At 53.0% G+C, this 17,828-nt stretch overlaps 12 protein-coding genes across 12 annotated transcripts; 4 read left to right on the top strand and 8 right to left on the bottom strand.

The window, feature by feature from the left end:
• Positions 1-46: 46 nt before the first annotated feature.
• On the bottom strand, positions 47-924 carry zrfA (high-affinity Zn(2+) transporter ZRT1). Its single transcript, XM_073713232.1, has one exon. It carries the CDS (start codon positions 899-901, stop codon positions 197-199), a length of 705 nt encoding a protein of 234 aa, XP_073564928.1. The 5' UTR covers positions 902-924; the 3' UTR covers positions 47-196.
• Positions 910-1,277, bottom strand: BJY04DRAFT_202620 (uncharacterized protein). Its single transcript, XM_073713231.1, has one exon. It carries the CDS (start codon positions 1,189-1,191, stop codon positions 955-957), a length of 237 nt encoding a protein of 78 aa, XP_073564927.1. The 5' UTR covers positions 1,192-1,277; the 3' UTR covers positions 910-954.
• Positions 1,278-2,001: 724 nt separating this feature from the next.
• BJY04DRAFT_167504 (putative lipase/esterase) lies at positions 2,002-3,460 on the top strand. The gene is made up of 4 exons (XM_073709148.1): positions 2,002-2,413; positions 2,466-2,891; positions 2,944-3,128; positions 3,179-3,460. The coding sequence occupies exons 1-4, from the start codon at positions 2,110-2,112 to the stop codon at positions 3,287-3,289; spliced, it is 1,026 nt and encodes a 341-aa protein (XP_073564926.1). The 5' UTR covers positions 2,002-2,109; the 3' UTR covers positions 3,290-3,460.
• BJY04DRAFT_232884 (uncharacterized protein) lies at positions 3,143-4,207 on the bottom strand (the record flags this gene model as incomplete). The annotated part of the gene is made up of 1 exon (XM_073719833.1): positions 3,143-4,207. One exon carries the CDS (start codon positions 4,205-4,207, stop codon positions 3,356-3,358), a length of 852 nt encoding a protein of 283 aa, XP_073564925.1. The 3' UTR covers positions 3,143-3,355.
• A 138-nt stretch (positions 4,208-4,345) lies between these two features.
• Positions 4,346-5,917, bottom strand: BJY04DRAFT_224305 (uncharacterized protein; the record flags this gene model as incomplete). The annotated part of the gene is made up of 3 exons (XM_073717924.1): positions 4,346-5,279; positions 5,330-5,633; positions 5,689-5,917. 3 exons carry the CDS (start codon positions 5,915-5,917, stop codon positions 4,346-4,348), a joined length of 1,467 nt encoding a protein of 488 aa, XP_073564924.1.
• Positions 5,918-6,082: 165 nt separating this feature from the next.
• On the bottom strand, positions 6,083-7,629 carry BJY04DRAFT_202614 (SDR family oxidoreductase). Its single transcript, XM_073713230.1, has one exon. The coding sequence runs from the start codon at positions 6,904-6,906 to the stop codon at positions 6,148-6,150; it is 759 nt and encodes a 252-aa protein (XP_073564923.1). The 5' UTR covers positions 6,907-7,629; the 3' UTR covers positions 6,083-6,147.
• A 1-nt stretch (position 7,630) lies between these two features.
• Positions 7,631-8,613, top strand: aspf34 (cell wall protein PhiA). Its single transcript, XM_073713229.1, has 2 exons — positions 7,631-8,219; positions 8,273-8,613. Exons 1-2 carry the CDS (start codon positions 7,913-7,915, stop codon positions 8,530-8,532), a joined length of 567 nt encoding a protein of 188 aa, XP_073564922.1. The 5' UTR covers positions 7,631-7,912; the 3' UTR covers positions 8,533-8,613.
• BJY04DRAFT_202611 (uncharacterized protein) lies at positions 8,614-9,764 on the bottom strand. Its single transcript, XM_073713228.1, has 2 exons — positions 9,134-9,764; positions 8,614-9,045 (listed from the first exon to the last, which is right to left on the bottom strand). Exons 1-2 carry the CDS (start codon positions 9,395-9,397, stop codon positions 8,752-8,754), a joined length of 558 nt encoding a protein of 185 aa, XP_073564921.1. The 5' UTR covers positions 9,398-9,764; the 3' UTR covers positions 8,614-8,751.
• A 287-nt stretch (positions 9,765-10,051) lies between these two features.
• Positions 10,052-10,922, bottom strand: BJY04DRAFT_224301 (uncharacterized protein; the record flags this gene model as incomplete). Its single annotated transcript, XM_073717923.1, has 3 exons — positions 10,052-10,281; positions 10,331-10,469; positions 10,896-10,922. The coding sequence occupies 3 exons, from the start codon at positions 10,920-10,922 to the stop codon at positions 10,052-10,054; spliced, it is 396 nt and encodes a 131-aa protein (XP_073564920.1).
• A 105-nt stretch (positions 10,923-11,027) lies between these two features.
• On the top strand, positions 11,028-13,308 carry BJY04DRAFT_224300 (uncharacterized protein; the record flags this gene model as incomplete). The annotated part of the gene is made up of 3 exons (XM_073717922.1): positions 11,028-11,427; positions 11,487-11,962; positions 12,685-13,308. 3 exons carry the CDS (start codon positions 11,028-11,030, stop codon positions 13,306-13,308), a joined length of 1,500 nt encoding a protein of 499 aa, XP_073564919.1.
• A 675-nt stretch (positions 13,309-13,983) lies between these two features.
• On the bottom strand, positions 13,984-16,133 carry BJY04DRAFT_224299 (Hsp70 family protein; the record flags this gene model as incomplete). The annotated part of the gene is made up of 8 exons (XM_073717921.1): positions 13,984-14,216; positions 14,266-14,404; positions 14,460-14,637; positions 14,687-14,790; positions 14,872-15,179; positions 15,238-15,307; positions 15,358-16,001; positions 16,073-16,133. 8 exons carry the CDS (start codon positions 16,131-16,133, stop codon positions 13,984-13,986), a joined length of 1,737 nt encoding a protein of 578 aa, XP_073564918.1.
• A 402-nt stretch (positions 16,134-16,535) lies between these two features.
• On the top strand, positions 16,536-17,678 carry BJY04DRAFT_224298 (uncharacterized protein; the record flags this gene model as incomplete). Its single annotated transcript, XM_073717920.1, has 3 exons — positions 16,536-17,088; positions 17,174-17,606; positions 17,660-17,678. 3 exons carry the CDS (start codon positions 16,536-16,538, stop codon positions 17,676-17,678), a joined length of 1,005 nt encoding a protein of 334 aa, XP_073564917.1.
• Positions 17,679-17,828: the final 150 nt, after the last annotated feature.

The following is a 17,828-nucleotide window of genomic DNA, read 5'->3' as shown; positions in this document are numbered from 1 at the left end:
GTGGAATTCTAATTAAAACGAGATACAGATCAAGAAAGGAATAGTCGTTGGAAACAAAGAGTCAAGTTTTGGGAGACGGGATAATCACCCGCACGAACGAACACAAGGACCTCCCTCAGCCGGTGTTACAGGGGCCATTCACTGGTGCAGAGACATTTGACGAGATAAGTCCTACCATCGGCTCCAAGGATCGAGGCTAAGCCCACTTTCCAAGAAGCGCCATGATACCAGCACCCCAGAGCATCGAGATCACCATAAACGCCAACCGCTTGTTATCCCGTGTGCGGTGCGGATCAAAGATAAAGTCACGAGCCAGCAGCTCAACGAGACCAGTATAGATGAGGATCCCAGCGGAAATAGCATCGAGAATGCCCGAGACGACATTCGCCGTGTACGAGCCGGCGTTGTAAGTGGTGCGGACGCCCAGTCCGATAGCGATGGCGATGGGGGTCGTCAATCCATACAGCAAGCAAAGCACCCACGGAAGCCAGCTGCCCTTGCGGAAAGGGATAGCGGACATTCTGGCGCCGATGCCGAGACCCTCGAAGGATTGGTGGAAGACGAGGACCGGGTAGAGGACGGGGAACTCCTCGCCGGTTGAGCCGAGGTTCAGCCCGATGATGACGGAGTGGAAGATGATGCCGAACTCGAGGATGACAAAGGCGCCGAGCTGCTGTCTGTAGGAGCGTTCGAGGAAGTCCGAGTCCACGGACTGGGCCTCGAGGGCGTCGTCGGCCTTTTTGTCGTGGGTGTGGGTGTGTGCAGCGGGGGCAGTCTGGGCGGAAACAGCCGCTTCGTTGTTGGCGGTGCTGGTGATAAAGCGCTCGGGGTCTTCTCTGCAGACGCCGTACTTGACCTCGACGTAGCGCTCGGCGCCGAAGTCGAGGAGGAAGATGCCCATGACGGAGGCGAGAACGATGGCGGGACACCAGGCGTAGTCGGCCCAGTGGCCGGTCATTCCGACGCAGCTAGATCCGCCGATCTCGCCGTAGGCAGGGTCGAGGAGGTGGATGAAGGCCGTGGCGACGATGACGCCGGCGCCGAAGTATCGGGCGAAGAGGTAGACGTAGAGGGGAATGTGCAGGCGAGGCATGCGCTTGGCCATGACGGGGAAGAAGGTGACGGCCGTGGAGACAATGAAGATGACGAAGATGGCGGAGATGCGAGCTCCCATGCGGCCGTCGTAGTCATTTTCGCCGGCGTTCATGTAGCAGATGATATCTCGGGGATCCGCGCTGTCCAAGTCCACGGCGTTGGGATTGAAAGACATCTTGACAGATAGCAGGGGGGAGCAAGGAAGATGAGGGAAGACTGAGACGACAGGATGTAAAGCCCAACAGCCATGGCGAGAAGATGGTAGTACTTATAGGCAAGCTGATGCAAAATGGCCCTACAGGGTGGATGGCAGGTTGAGTACCCTGCGAGTAGATCCATATCCAACGGCCGGAGGAAACTCCCTTTTTAGCGACGCATATAGCTGCCTGACAGCTGGGTTTGTAGAGCCATAAAGACACCGGCACAGGCCAAGAAGTAACCAACGCGGTGCTCGAAGCGCATGCAGCACGGCTGCTAGAGATATAATCAGTTTAAGCCCACAGACTGTTGTTTGTACTACAGAAACCATGGCAGCACCTTCAGAGGGATTGCATGATGGCAGGACAAGGCGACATGATGGCCACCTCTCGCGGCGTATTCTAGAGAAGCGAGCGAAGCGCAGACTTTTCAGACCCGCTTACTTGGCTACGAAAATGCCAAAGCTTGTCTAGTCAGAGCATTGCTTGTCCTTCGAAGCCAAGACAGCGGTTTGACTGGCTGGGAGGGGTGGACACTGCGAGTCAGCGAGATGAGAACGAGGACCTTGGGGTTGCTGCTGTGGAGCAATCCCACCTTGGAGTCGCGTGTCCGGCTACGCTTTCCCGACTGACAGAACGACCGTTATTGCACAGGCTGCGATTGGCCACAGAAGGGTTGCATTGGGAGATAATATTGTCGTGGTCCGCGAGTAACTATGGCATGCATACCTGCGCCTTTCCGGCGACATGGGGCGCCGAATACGAGATGCCAGATTTGGACATCGTACTGAGTATATAAAGAACGTAAGTAGAGGCTATGTTGCTCCTTCAAATCATTAACCAAACAATGATGGCTGCTGGTCTTGCAGAGTGGACTGCCTATCGTGGCAGCATCCCCAAGCTCAACCACGATGACGAGGAACGCAACCCTGACTTCTTGACTAGCGCAGCTGGGAGCCACCTTGCAGGACAAGTAGTAACCCACACACGCACCATCACAGCACGCGACGGGTGGAAAATCCCTATCAGAGCCTATGTCCGTGCCAATCAACCACCGCAAGCGATTGTTCTCTTCTTCCATTCCGGAGGGTTCACCAGCGGCTCCCTGGAAACAGAAGACGGTACGTTTCCACCAAATAGCAACTATCCATGTCTTATTCACAAATCTGGTAGTATCCTGCAGATATATAGCCCTGGGCACGCCAGTCGTCGTAGTAAGTGTCGAGTACCGATTGAGTCCCGAGCTCCAGTTCCCGATCCCTATCAACGACGGCTTGGATGTGTTTCACTACGTCTGCAACAATGTCCACGAATTTATCGCCGCCACATCTCCGATCGATATTGTCTTGAGTGGGACTTCATCAGGTGGACATCTTGCTGCGATCATTTCGCAGCACGCGCGCTCGTGGCTGGCTGCACCTGAGAACTCCAAGGCGGCAGCCCACGTTACGATGGCGGGAATCCTACTGCGCGCGCCGGTAACTGTCAACGCAAGAGACCGCGCCTATATCCCGCCTAGATGGAAGGAAGTGCATCGATCATGGGACTTGATGTACAAAGGAGCGGAACATAACCGAGCGAGTATGACGTACAATCATGGTATGGAGTAGAAGTATGAACATCCTGAACGAAACACTGACACACTCGGTAGACTCGCTGGGGGTACCTGAAGACCTGATCACTGACCCGGCGGCGTACCCATTATGGGGAGACTTTGCCGGCCTACCCAGGACGTATATCCAGATCTGTGGCGAGGATATCCTCCGTGACGACGCCGTATGCTACGCAGAGGGATTACGCGAGGCGGGTGTTGAAGTTAAGGAGACTGTTTACGAGGTAGGACCTCTCTTCTAGTAAGAGTCTTGCCATGCTAAAGATGAAAGCAGGATCTACCCCATATATTCTGGATCCATAACCACAATCTGAGTGTTGCAAAACAGGCGCAACAGGATTGTATATCCGGCTTGCGCTGGTTGCTGGGTTCCGTGAAAGAGTGAGGTTGTAGAGCATGCCATAGCGTCTGAGCTTCTCGCTCTTCAATACTGCTCAATGATTGATAATACTCAACGATCATCCGGCGGCGCAATCCCATAGCACAATTCAAAGCTATCCTGAAACAACTCCCTCGAGGACCAACAAACGACATCAAGGGTAGTCCCCAGCCTCGACGGATCCGGATTATCCAGCGTCCCTTCATTGCCTAGATAAAACCGATCCTGAAAGTCAGAGAAGCTGAACTCGGTAGCCTTCGTAGTCTTGACAGCCAACCAGTCATTGTCGACGACTCCGACCCTCTTCCGCGTATCCCGGTCAACCCACTCAATCACCACTCGATCCTGATGGACCATCGGGGTATGAGAAGATGCCTGCTCCGCGGGACTCCCATCAGCGATACTAATGACAAACCGCGACCGCTTCGTCGTAGACAAACAGATCAAATTCCCGCAGCAATACCAGTAGGTATTCGGATATCCCCGGCGGCGAACAAAGAAACTATAACCGGAGATATAGTCATGATCAACGTCGCAGGCGCCAGGGAGCAATTTGGCGCCGAGGTCTGGGTATGTCCCCATAGAGTATAAGAACATTTTCCCAGCGACTGGATCAAAGGCTGGATCCGCATCGTGAGAGGTATGCGGGCAGATTGCTGTGCCAAGCGAGCCGACATTCTCGGGGCTCTCTTTGACTTGGAGGACCCATAGCTTGGGTGATAGGCGCTCGATGCCTTGGGGTGTCAGCGTTGTCGCTCCGGAGCTCACGGTTGGCACGCTCAGTGGGCGGCCCTGGTTGCTTTGGAGAATCCGATATAAGGTGTCGGCTGTGTTGCGGTCGGGGGAGATGACGATGAAGACGAAATGGGGGGAGTTGGTGGCCGAATTTACGGGCCTTGAGGCGAGATAGTGCATGTAAACCATGATTGATTATGATAAAGCTGTTAGGAGATGTCCTGGGGATAATGCTGCAAGAGAAGGAGAAGAGAGGTGATGGTTAATTATGATGCAATGGTCGTCATTGACTGGTATAAGACCCGAGTGGCTGTTCCATGGACAGCCCTAGGTGTCCTCAACCACCGGATTGAAGTCAAGGATGTATGCGGTCCACGAGTCGTAGTCGTCGTGATCCTTGTAGTTGACGAGAAATCGATGGCTGTCGAGTATCCTCCATCTTTCTCGGTTAATCCCTGAATTCGGTGGAGATGATGACGGTAAGTTGGCATTCCCGGAGGATGACGGAAGCGAGATCTGGGTTCCTGGATTTGTTATGAGACATCTGTCTATCTTCTTTGGACTGAAGAAAGGCTTGAAGGCCGCATTATACTGAGCAAGAAGAGTCTCGTTGTGAGGATCTTCCAGGATCGAGAGGCGAACCTGTCTTTCTGGCAGGTGTAGGTCCAAAACTACATCCACGAACGGATCGATGGCAAGCTTTTTCATTGAAAGAGAACGAGACAAGTCCACGACATCGATAGAAGCTTCTGTAAACTGTCCATTTGTTTGTCGGCAGAACGTCTGAATCCGCAATGTTGATGCATCCTCATCACGACTGATCAAAGCGAATGCCCCCCTACCAGAACTCCGCACAATATACGGAGACTTGAGCACATCCGCCAACAGTTTCTGGTGAAGGGTACCATCAGCCCCATTAATTAGATTAATAGTCACGATGCGGGTGGTCGCGTGGTGTGGCTTGCACACGAGGAGGAGCTCGTCCTGCGCGCCGTAGAGAAGCTGCAAGGGAATACCAAACGGATGAGGTCTAATATCGAGAAAGCCACAGTTAGATCTGATAACCTCGACTGTTTCTCCCTGATAGAGTAACTCCCCCGAGTCTAAGGCATAAGCCTGGATCTCAGACGAGCGGCTTTTACCTATCGTGACGCGGCCAAAGTAGACGCGCTCCTCGCCAACAAGGAGTGGGATGGATCGAGGGTCGTTGGAACGGTGAGTCCACATTTGCTCTCCTTTTTCTAGGCAGTAGAGGGTGTCACTAGAGAAAATGTCAGGGTCTATCTTGGTTTGTTCTTATAGATGCCATACCTATATCTCTGAACTTCGTGTGTTCCTGGTGGCATATCAAGAGGACTTCGAACCAGCAGATAGCCATTCGCGCCCAGTACCATCAGCTCCGAGGGATCATGGTGACGCTGAAGAGCATCGACCGTATCCAGGAGCAAGATGGGCTGGAGAGCAGCGCCGCCCCGAGGGGACAAACGGGCCCAGAAAATACCTTGATTGTGTCTCAAATAGACACAGAAGTCACCGGCCGCAAGAAAGACCCTCGTCTGTGGGTAGATGTGTACGTGTGATGGCTGACCTCGCTGGATGTTCGCACGCACTCTGGCTGGAGAGACAGGTTAGACCTTGTTGCGCGTAAAGATTGCCAGATGGATGCCTACACTGTGACTTGAATATACAAACAGCGGCACTGGTCTCAATACTATCATTGCACTCTCTCGCATGGGGGAAATGAAGACGAAAACCAAAGGAGGCGATCCACTGCCGCGTGAAGGACCTCCATGCTCGACTCACCCTCTCGCAGTGGGCCAGCTCCGGGGCGGAGAGGTATAAAAACACAGTGCTTGCGCACTCGACGCTGAGAGAGCATAATGGATCGGTCGGCTTCATGCTGAAGGGTTAGCAATGACTACTCTCGATATTTCTCGAATCCCATCTCATGGTCCCTGACTGCACTGCCACCATCCAAGATCGTATTTACAGAATGGAAGCATGCAATTGGCTGTCTTAGGTACCCACAACGCGCCCGCGGGGCCGATGAAGAGGAGAAACAAATGAAAGTCATGGGATCATCATAAATTGAGAAGAAGTAGTGGTGCAGCTTGAGTATCGCTCTCTATCTACCAAGCCAGCTCCTGCCCGGTATACATAAGAAACTTTCCCGACGCCGACTCCCTCGTCGCACCATCAATAACGTTCAAAATGCCACCAACACTGTTCTCCACCGTCTCCGGGGGCCCGGGGTCGTACTTCCACTCCCTGGCAGCCAGCTCGCCCATGGCGGTCTGCACCCAGCCCGGATGAAGAGCGACTACGACAAGCCCGCTCTCCGCATGCTGCAGGTGAAGCGCCTGTGTAAGCCAGTTTTTTGCCGCTTTGCTAGGCCCATAGCCCCCGCCAGGGAATGGTTCCTGGGCGCCGATTGAACCGACAGAGGACGAGATGTTGATGACTTTCGGTGTGCGGGGTGATTGTTGGAGAAGAGGCCAAAGGGCTTGGAAGAGAAGGAGCGGAGCGATGGTGTTGATCTCAAAGCAGGTTCGTAGCTCTTCCGCTGTGGTTGTAATGGCGGGGTTCATATTGGTGGAATAGCCAGCGTTGCAGACTAGAACGTCGATATGGGGGAGGGAAGGCACGGTAGCATGGAGAGTCTGTTGGATTGTCTCTGGTGCGATCGCCGTGGAGAAGTCTAGCTGGATAATATGGAGAGCGCTGTTATCCATAGTCTCTGCCTTGAGACTGGCGGCTGCTTGTTCCGATCGGACGGTTGCGATGACGGTGGTGGATGGCCGTTCAAGCAGGCGTTTGACGAGGCCAAGGCCTATTCCTCGGTTTGCACCGGTGACAACCCAGATGGTGTTTTCAGAGGGGATGCTCATTTTGTGTGGATAGTTGTATGGGGAGGAAGTAGGAAATAAGTAAAGGTGGGGGAGAGATATACTCCCCCTTAGTGCTTACGGTACATTTAGCCGTCAGGTGACATCAAGTGATGTAGAGTGATGGTGATGGTAAATATCCTGTGCGTTTTGTCGGTGTAGAAGGTGACTCACTGTTATAGAGGACTACTCCGTACATCAATGAGGAATTATAGACTGGAAACCCGATATGCGACAGAGAGAGCAGATCTCGATCGTCGGCTTCTGGGTCCTGCCGATGCCAACCGACTCGATATATTGTTCAGTCTCATACCACTCTTTTGTTTTATTGGAGACTATTATTGCAGACCCTCACGAGCAGGTGCCAGGCGCCCCTGAAGAATGTCGGTGTTAAAGGGGAGGTGCCAAGTGTGGTCAGAAGGAGAACTTGGGCCGGTATTTATCAATATGAAACTGCCTTCCTCCATAAGCCCCTTATATCGTGAGCAAGCTGATTACACAGATGACTCTGGGCTTGGTGAACTGCACTGTTACCATGGTGGACTCGTTGATGGGCTCCTCGAGGACCTTGGTGCTTTGGTACCGGGCATCTTGAGCCCCTACGTTAAGCCGAGGTTATGGGTGAGGTGGCAACAGTCGTGGGCAGATTGTGGGGTATCGGGCTACCTGTAGTCCGGAGTATTTTTAGCCCAAAGCCACCGGAACTTGATTTAAATCATCCTGCAGTGGGGTTCGTCCGCTTCCTCCGAGACATTCTGTGGAGAAATGAGGTCAGTATCAATCAAGAGGCCACTCAGCTTCTCACGATGGCTACAATATCATGAAAAGAGCTCTGCAGCCTGTAGATCAATCCTGCTCATGTCTTACTCTGTACAACTTGGTCTTCCTTGGCCACCTGCCCGGACAAGATAAATAGCCCTACCCTCCCCTAGAACTACAATCAATACAACAGCATCAGTCTCTCACTCCCTCCCCAACGACTTTCCATTCCAGCCTCCATCTCACCAAAATGAAGCTTAACTACGTCGCCGCCGCCGCCTCTTTGGCCCTCACCGCAAATGCCCAGCCCACGGGCACCTGCAAGCCCTCCACCCCCGAAACCTTCGGCCTCGTCGCCATCAGATCCGGCGACGCCGTTCAATACGCCGGCTTCAACGCCGCCCTCAACAGCATCTTTGCCCGCCTCCCAAGCCAGAACGCCACCTGCGACGGCACCGACGACGGCTACGCCAGCTTCTACATCAAGGACGAGGCTCTGTACCTCTACGGTCCGACCGAGACCCCTCAGCAGATCTTTGTCGATCGCTCCGGCATGGGTATGTTCAATGATCATCAAAATCATCTAATACCGCAAAGCTAATAAACTCAGGCCAAGGCAAGATCGGATACACCACCGGCGACGCGTCGGGCCCGCGCAACGGCGAGCGCACCGGCTGGGCTATTAATGAGGATAACCACCTCCAGTTCGACGGCAGTGACCTGATTGCCTGCCCGAACAGCATTAACGGCGCGTACAGCATCTGGGCGTCGGCTGGTGTTGCCAACCCCGCGGGTAACAGCGACTGTGTTGGCATTGCCGCCCGCGTTGAGAAGGATACCACCCCTGTTCGCTGCACTTACTCGTCCTAAGTGTCGGTGATAGTTCTGTACATATATTGAGCATGCACATAGAGCACCTAAACTAATACATTATTCATCCACGCAAAAAATAGAGAGGAATGGTCGATTCTAAACCGTAAAGCTGCAGCCCGCACACATCTCCCAGCGACTCTTAATTGACAAACGACTTGCTAGTACATGAACACCCCCTAGTTACATCTAGGACACTCCTCCAACTCCCCGCTGTACCTATAGGTAAGTCTCCTCCCGCACAACCGTCGCCCCATCCTCATCAATCCGCAGCCAAATCTGCCGATCCACCTTCTGAACCGACCCATCAGCAAGGGTAAAGTTCGTCGGCCCCTCAAGCTCCTCCGCCTCCTCGATCTCACCCCTCTTAACAGGATGAGCACAGCTCTTGCTATTATCACCCCAGAACCAGCCGCCGGCATAGATACTGCCGTAGGTCCAGCTGCCGCCGTTGTAGCTGGTGGAGGCGAAGTCATACCACATGCACTGGTTGATGATTTCCTCGGTGATATCCTAGTCGACATAGTCAGTAATGGGAATGGTAATGGCAGTGGCAGTGGCAGTGGCAGTGAACAGCCGAGAATAAAGGACTGAGACTCACCCAGCATTGCTGCTCAGACTGAATCCCCGAGATGGTCCAGTGGCCCCAGTATGCGCTGACGATGCCACCACCGGCATCGCACCACCCTCCATCAGGAACCACGGTGACGGCCTGCCACCAGGCGTTAGGACAGACGTAGGCGCGGATCGACCACATCATTTGCACGGCAGCATCGCTGAAGACCTGCTGGTTGGGGGCGGTGCAGTCGGCGGCGTGGGCCGAGAGGGCGAGGGAGGAGAGGGCGAGGATGTTGGAGAGCTTCATGATTGCTGATTGATTGAAGCGAACTGAAGTGGTTGATGAGGATAGAATGGAGACATTTGGTCGAGAAAAGAGGGACCTTTTATATTGTTTGTCGTGGTGTGGTGATGTTGTATAGAGTGGATCGCTCGCTTAAGCATGTCAGCGATGAATAAGGCGCTAGCGACTTACTGCAGAATTATGTAACGGCGCTTTAAGCTTCTTCAGGCTCTATCTCATTACCAGAGGGAGAGTGATTGGCCTGTCATGCAATGATCGTAAGATCGCTGGATTTTCCACCAGTCATGGCTGGCTTGTCCCTGGCGGAGGGCGTCTCACTTCTGGTGAGAGTAGGAGAGTACGGGATACCTTGTTGAGAAACCACTCGGCGGTCTACAGCAGGCAATGCGCCCCGCTTCATGTGCCTACGGTCGGTGGGATATCGACGTTCCGACATAGCGAAGGGAGGCCGAGAGATTCTACGCCGCAGTAGGTATAGCAGCCACCTTGCTTTGCGTGATTGTTACACACAAAGTAGGGCTACGCATGTGAAGCAGAAGAAGAAAGCGAGGGTTGACATTAAGGAAGAAACAAAAGAAAGGGAGAAATCCGAGGGTAGAAGGAAGCTAGAGAACAACAAAAGGAACCCAATGAAGAGATCAGCCCTGGTTTCTGAGGTCACCGTAACTTCGCCGCGACAGTAAGAGTAATCTTCTTCCACCCCACGACACGATCCCCAAACGTGATCTTAATGGAAAGCTCGATGGTGCCCGTCATACTTCTGGCGAGGCTCCACTTCGCGGTGAGCTGGATGAAATACCAGGATTGATCACCGTCAACGATTGGTGTCATGTCGCCAAAGTCGACATCTTTCAGACTACAGGATATAATTCCTATAGGCTCGCCGTCTATCTCGGTATCAGTAACCATCCGACGTTTAAGGCGGAGTTGACTTACTACGCTCGCGGGTTGTGATGAATGAGGGAATGCTTTCCGTGGTTGCGACGATTGACACATACTTGGCCAGCGAGTCGCCCTCGATATGGGGCAAATGGATGGTCAAGACCCGTGGGGCGTTAGGATCCGGAAAACGATTCTGAGATTCAAGTCATGTTAGTTTGCGACAGCCAAGATGGGAGACACGGGCACTTCGAACCTTCTCCAGGAACCACGAGACGCAACGGATGTCCAAAAGTCCCCGGTCTCTATCTACCTCCGCTCGGCTGTGGCTGCGTTCATTTTTGTTTCCGAACAAAACGGTCCTGATGGTGGCGTTGGATCTGGTCGTGGAGGTCAAAGAAAAAGAAAAAGAAGAAGAGGAGAAGAAGGTAAAAAAAGAAACAGAGAAAGAAAAAGGATGGAGAATCGACAAACAAAGAGAGAAAAAGTCTGGGCAGCTGCGATCCCCCGCAGGAAGAGAGAAGAAATAAGAGAAGAGAAGAATCTCAACGTCTGCTTGTCCTCCCCAACTCTTCTCAGACTACCTACTGCAACTTCTCCTTCGTCCAACAATGGTTCGCACAACGCGTGATCTCAAGTTCAAGGCCATGACTGCGCTTAGGGTTGTTCCTCCTCCACCGGCCACAGAAATGCCCCTGCCCACCGTGCTCGACGGTTTGTGAAATACCCAGACTACCACAATGTCTTGAAAGGCATGGTCTGCCTGATCAGAGATGGCGCCACCGTTTGGGACGGTGGGATACCTGGGCTTGCACCGAATTACGATAGCCTTTCCTCTTCTGCTCGCTACTGGGCTTCTCAGCATCTAATCTCGGATATCGCTGCACTGTCCGCTGAGCAAACCACCGCGCTGATTAAAAGACTCGACGGATTCTGCGTGCAGATCGGCTGGGAGGAACTGCGCTCGAAACTTCCCCCTACTGCTCTGGCGCACTTTGGCCAGGTCGCCGGTGAGCTTCTGATCTATCTCACTGTCCACGAGCGACTCTTCGAAAACCCCTTCTGGTATCTGGATGGGAAGGATGGCCCAGACGACGTGGAGGATGTCAAGTTCTCCGACAAGCTGAACTACCTTTTCGAACGCTTCTACCGAAGTAAGACCCCGTGAGCTGATCCTATCATGCAAGCATCCCGCTGACGTACCTGCGCACAGCCAGCCCTACCTTCGGAGTCCTCTGGAAATCCCAAACCCAGCGCCTTGCCAATGCCGTGGAGTACGTGCACTCCGCCGACCCCAAGTTTGGAAGATACAACCGCGCAAGGCACGAAGGCGCACCAGCTGGTTTGGCGGATGACTTGCTGCGAAGCGAGCCTTTCTGCTGGCTGCTGGCGAGCCCCGTGACCGACAAGGCGCGAAAGGAGCTCGAACAGATCTTTCATCAAGCGGTCAAGTTGATGATTGACTGTGAGACGTGCGCAAATGGTATACCAGTCCTGCGTGGAATTGAAGAGCTGGGTGGAGTCTACAAGGGGGAGTCGGAATATGTGTCGCTGAACACCCACTGCTGGCCACCAGGGCCTTTTGTGCTCAAGGGTCAGGAGATCCTTGTTGTCGCGAGACCGGGTCTTGTCTACGTTGATGGTATCAAGCAGCAGTACGTGCAAGACTGGGCGGCGGACCAAACGGAGGTCAGTGTTGCTGAAGTTATCACTGCATACATTCCTTCCAACGGGGGCGGAGAGGAAGCTGAAGATGGTGCGGTCAAGGAGGCTGAGCTCTCAGATCAAGGCAATTGCAAGGGAAAGGAAAAAGAAAAGGGCAGAAGTGAGGGTGAGGCAGTAGTGAAGGGTAGGGGAAGGAAACAGCAGCAGGACGAAGTGGACCTCGAGCCGCGAAAGCGTCATTGTACCAGAAAGTGACCGACAATACCTATCTCGCTAGAGTGAGAGTATATCTTCGCGAGCGGAACGCGTAGCACACCCCGAAAGATTGTTCCATGGCTCACTAGGCGCCATTACTTTCTTCAATGTTCCAGTGATACTCAAGATGCCGAATTCAGAGCCACCTACTAGCAACTCAATCGTCAACGGACAAAGGCAAGGGAGAGATCCAATGATAGTAGACATCAGGAGCGTATGTCCGCTTTTAGAAGTGTTCTGGCATCTGCGTCGCTGCATAACATAGAGACACACAGACAAAGGCGCCGATCGACGGAGGGTTAAAACAGCACTCAATGGCCCTTCCCCTCCCTTCTTAATTCCTTACTCACCCTACATCTTACCCCATCTATTCAAATCTTCCATTTCAAACATGTCTCTGAAGCGCAAAGCCCTTGAAGCCCTGTTGCATCCTCCGCCAGAATGGGAAGGACTGCCCTACCTCTCTAACACAGCATGAATTTATTCACAAGTACCGCTGCGCCCCCAACGTGAAATTCGGATGGCACAATGAGAAAAGGCAGGAGGACGCGTGTGATGGATTTGCCGATCGCTTGTTGGCCAGCGAGCCCTTCTGCTGGCTGTTGAAGGGCAGCGTGGATTCCCCGCCCCTGCCTACCGAAGGGCGTGATGCCATGTCTGAGATCTTTCAGAAAGCAACCGCCGCTGTCATCTTCGCCGAAACCCGGACGAACGGCCAACCCGTCATACGTGGTATTGAGGAGATTGGTGGTGTCTACAAAGGTGATACGAGCTTGGTGAAACTCAGGGCGGCGAGCTTCCGCCTAAAGCCGGAGCTCTACCTCAATCGTAAGATTCTTCTGGTTACATTGCCTAGCGTGGTCTACATCGATAGCGTGACTGCGTCCGATCAGTATGCCTTCATTGGAGCATCCGAGCTCATGTGCGCGGAGGTTCTGGCCGAGTTTGTCCCGGAGGATGACCCGGGAGATACAAGCGACAAAGGTGGACAGAACAAGGGCAGCAGTGAGGACCATCAGGACCAGGAGGCAGTGGAGAAGGCAATGAAGGCAAAGGCAGATGAGCACAAAGGATGGAGTAAGCAGGGGACCAAGGCCAAGGCCAAGGGAAAGTAAGAGGGGAAAGAGTTGGTTGACATCGCTAACTCTACTGTTTTGTTAATTCCACTTTTGCTGTATGCCTGGGTATACCCTTTGAACACTCGTAGCGACCGACGGCAGTTACTGATTGGCCTACGTGGCCTTGAGTACCCCCAGACCACGGCTCGTGGTGACGGGGTGACGGGGTCAGACAAAGGAACCAGATACAAAGAAACTAAAAGTAGCAGAGATTTGGAAAGCACAAAGAGAACGAGGACAGACTCCGCGCAGACTAAGTAGGGATCCATCCAAGAACCAGCAACAAAACCTGTCCAAGCGTTGCGAAACAGTCGCATTCATTTGCCTCCTATTGAAGATCGTACTGTAACATGACCTTCGCGAAGAACTATAGATGAAATTCGTCACTCTATGGTGGCCTGCACAAACCGACCCGTATCATGGACGTAGCACCTCATCGCATAGCTACCAGTGGACGGATGCGCTGCGCAGTCAACCAGCTACAGGGCATGATCAGGATCCCTCCGTCCAGCCTAGACTCTACGGCAAATGCAAATGGTGTCGGTTCGTGTCTACCATAGGAAGAAAGAGGACAAAGGGAAAGAAATGACTTCTAACAATTTCGATAACGCCACTCTGCCCACCCCAGCTCGTCCGCGTCTCCTCGTCAAGAATCACCACCAACGTCTATGCTCAAAAAGAGCCAGTTGCGATAGGGACAGTCTGGCTCCCGATCAGGTCATCGTCTATTCGGAGCTCGATGCAAAGGTCTCTGCTCTCAGCTCTCTGGTCAAGCGACGGAACGATCTTCCAGCGCACTCTGACTGGGTAGTATAGCCACTCCCGGCCACCCACAGAGACTTTCCTCGCGCGGGTTGATGGGATATTTCCAAGGTCGCACTGAATGACCCCGACCGCTTCCACATCTGATCTAAGTGTTAGCAGAATGGCCTTTTAGACATGGGACAGACCTACAGCTGTCATTAACAAGCCTAGTAAGCGATTCCTGATGGGAATTCGCAATGATTGTGACGGCCTTGACGTGTGGCTCGTCATCTTTATGGAGTATGCATATCTCCGTTTGCGCCTGCGCATCAAGCTCGGGCGCAGTGTCCTGCGTGCAGATTAGCAGACGGCACGTCGGTGGCAGAGAAAACGAGGTGTCACACCATTTTCAAAAGCCAGAACGAAGTCTGGTGGAAGGAACCGGTTACAGCCTCGGCTTCGTTGGTTTCGATGTTCGGCATGACTATGGAATGTAGACCATAGTGCATGGTTGGAATTGCGCGACGCGCGCGGATGCTATCGATGCCACGAAGCGCGGCGCCATGAGCAACGATTTGAGGCCTGGACGATTAGCCTTGTCCCGACAGTGAGTCTTCGACTGATGACAAACATACCAAAACATCGGCAGCGGTTTGAGGAAGGTTTGCGCTGGGAGTGCTTGACGTATTTGCTTCTGCAAATACTTCGAATGTCCGAAACCTCCGACCAGATAGACTGTCTGTGGTGCGAAAAAGATGAGAAAGTCAGTGTGATGTGCTAGGTAGGCTACAGGATGGACATAAAGAATGGACGGACCTGGATGACGTGTGACTGCGAGTGCCTGTCACGAACAGTTAGAGCGTCAAGAACCAGCTTTACAATTCGGTTGACCACAGGGTCAAATGCACTTCGTAGCAGCTCCGACTCAACGTGGATGACCTGCTCCATAAGCTCGATATCTGTGTCCTCGTTGCCGGAAAAATCGAATTTCAGGGACTTAATCCGGCTCAAGATATTCGTGAGCACCTCCGCATTCCCGAGCGCGAGCTGGAGCTTGTTGTTGGACTTGATATTGAGCTTGTCCAGGAGGATACTGTCGACCTCAGCTCCGCCACTCTGAATTCCTAGCAACAGAGTCAGTTAGGAGTTGAGAGGATAAGTGGAACTTGGATAGGTGTGTACCCAGGGTGGCGGATGCTTGGTTGTATTGGTAGCGCAATCCTGTGTTGCGCACGGTCAATGCGGTGACATCCTGGGGTGGAAGTTAGCTAGCTAGACCTAAAGGACAGTGACTTGACATACCGTGGTGCCCCCCCACAATCCACCACAAGAAAGCTCCTCTGTTGGCCTCTCTATAAATGAGTTAGCAGAATGAATAAGCCAAGAAGAGTGAGCGTGGGAAGGTGCAACTTGAATAGGAGTGAATGCATGAGCCAGGGACGCCAGGGACGCTGCAGCTGCTTCGGCCTCCGAGACTGAAAATACTGATGCTTCCGCGTCGTATCCGGCCAACTCCAATGCCTGACGGAAGTTATGGCGCGCCTGTTGTGACCAACTTGCGGGAATTGTCAGCCAATATTCAGTTGGCATGTTGGGTTGTCCTTGGGCTCTGAGTTGCGTATCGATGGTTTGTTTCAGTTCACGCAGAAAGTGCGTGATCACATCTTGTGCAGTTCTCCGGCCGCCGAGCTTCAGGAACCCGCTCGCCACGAGTTTGGTGGGAATCACCGCGTCCGGGTAACCAGAATGCCGATTGGTGCTGTCGAGAAGGACCTTGACCCAGGTATAACCCGGCACTGTCGAGGTCCCCGTGGCGGCCCAGTATTGTCTCTCTTTTTCGTTGAAAGGAATCTTTGATGAAGTGACGGTCAATCCGTTGGCGAACGTAAAGGGTTCAATGTCGCTCTCTGATGGAGAGTTGGGGTCGAAAATGACGATCGAGATACCTGAAGAAGAAAGGGTCAGTGTTGTACGTGAAGGGATGGATGTGAGACGGAGGAGGGAGAGGTTTACTCACAGGTCTTCGTGGTGCCATAATCAATGGAAATAAGACGCCAGCTGTCGTTCTGTTGGGCCATGGTTGGCAGAAGAGTGGTAAGTGAAGCGTAGGTGAAAACAGTAAAAGAACCAAGATGCTCATAGGCAATGATGAAGCCTAAGGGGACATCAGGGGGGAAAGTCCTGTTCATAAGAATGTCAGGATATTGAATCTTGAGTGAGACAACAGGTGTTGGCTGTCGCAGCCCTTTTCGGGAAAAAAAACCCGCGATTATTAAATATAATACCAAAACGGATTATAATTAATAGATAAAATCAAATAAGAAAAGTTCAACTCCATGCCACAAAGAGATCAAAGGTGACAAAGAGTCCAAGAGACACCCAACCTTCTTAATCCCCCACCTCTCCAACGCCCCCGTCTCAAACGTTCACATCCCTCTGCTCGAATCTTTTTTGTTTCTGACCAAAGTCCTCTCGCAACTATGGTTCAGACACGCTGCGAGCTCAAGAGAAAAGCAGTCGAGGCACTTGTCCGTTTTGAACTCAAGGAAAAAAGAAGCGCATCCGCCTCCACCTCCGCGAGCGTGGAAGATCCGATTCTCCTTCCACTGCCTGACTTCACCAAGAGGCTACAGGCCTTGGTCAATTTCAGAAGAGACGGCGGCGGCGACTGGCCACATGGTGTGTCGCAACTCACCGTTCAGAGTCTACGGACCGCTATCCTTAGCTGGGCAAACAGGTACGTGATATCCGACATCGATCAGCTGGCCCCCGACCGGATCCGTGCCTTGATTGCCGAGGCGAATGGATTCTGTGTGCAGATTGAGTGGGAGGAGCTCCGCTCACAGTTGGCTCCGAATGCTGCTGGGCGATTTGGTATCGTTCTCGGTGAGCTGCTGCTCTATCTGGCCGTCAATGCATACTTCTTCCAAAACCCTTTCTGGTACATGGATGGGAAGAAAGGACCGGATGACAGCGACGGTGACCCAAGCTTCTCACGCAAGTTCAACTATCTTTATGAGCGGTTCCTAGAAGGTGAGTAGAAAGTTCCACCCCCACCCACCCTCGGTGCAATTCTCACTTCTCACGGCTTACCACTGACTTGACCACCTGGACACAGGCGACGAGGCCTTCGCGATCCTTTGGAAATCGCAGACGCAACGGCTCCTCAACCCCACCGGACGTCGACCCAACGCCAATCCCACCATCCGGACGCAGCACGAGAAGCTGCGCAACGCTGCGCTGCCTGGGTTTGCCGACCGCTTTCTGACGAGTGAACCACTCTGCTGGCTGCTGAAGGACCTCACAGACACCCCAGAGTTGATCACCAAGAGACGGACTGCTCTGATCGATACTTTTCACAAAGCAGATAAGCTCATGATCGCCTGTGAAACGTTCGCGAATGGTCAGCCGGTCCTACGAGGAATTGAAGAGCTCCGCGGCATCTACAATGGCGATTCAAAATGCATTGCGCTGAGCAACTACGGATGGCATAAGCACTGGAACCTATACAATGGTCAAAGGGTTCTTGTGGTCGTGCGGCCGGGACTTGTGTATGTTGACTGTGTCAATCAAAATCGGTTCACTGGGTGGGAAAGGTTTGCAGAGGAGGTGATGCCTGCTGAAGTCCTACCGGTATACATACCACCTTCGGATGTAACTGATGATGAAGGAGGGGGCGACAAGGGCGATGACAAGGGCGATGACAAGGGCGATGACAAGGGCGATGACAAGGGCGATGACAAGGGCGATGACAAGGGCGATGACAAGGGCGA

Source organism: Aspergillus karnatakaensis (assembly GCF_047715665.1).
Source record: "Aspergillus karnatakaensis strain CBS 102800 unplaced genomic scaffold BJY04scaffold_88, whole genome shotgun sequence".
Lineage (NCBI taxonomy): Eukaryota > Fungi > Ascomycota > Eurotiomycetes > Eurotiales > Aspergillaceae > Aspergillus > Aspergillus karnatakaensis.
The sequence above is the reverse complement of the archived record's forward strand: the minus strand, read 5'-3'. Positions and strand labels throughout refer to the sequence as shown.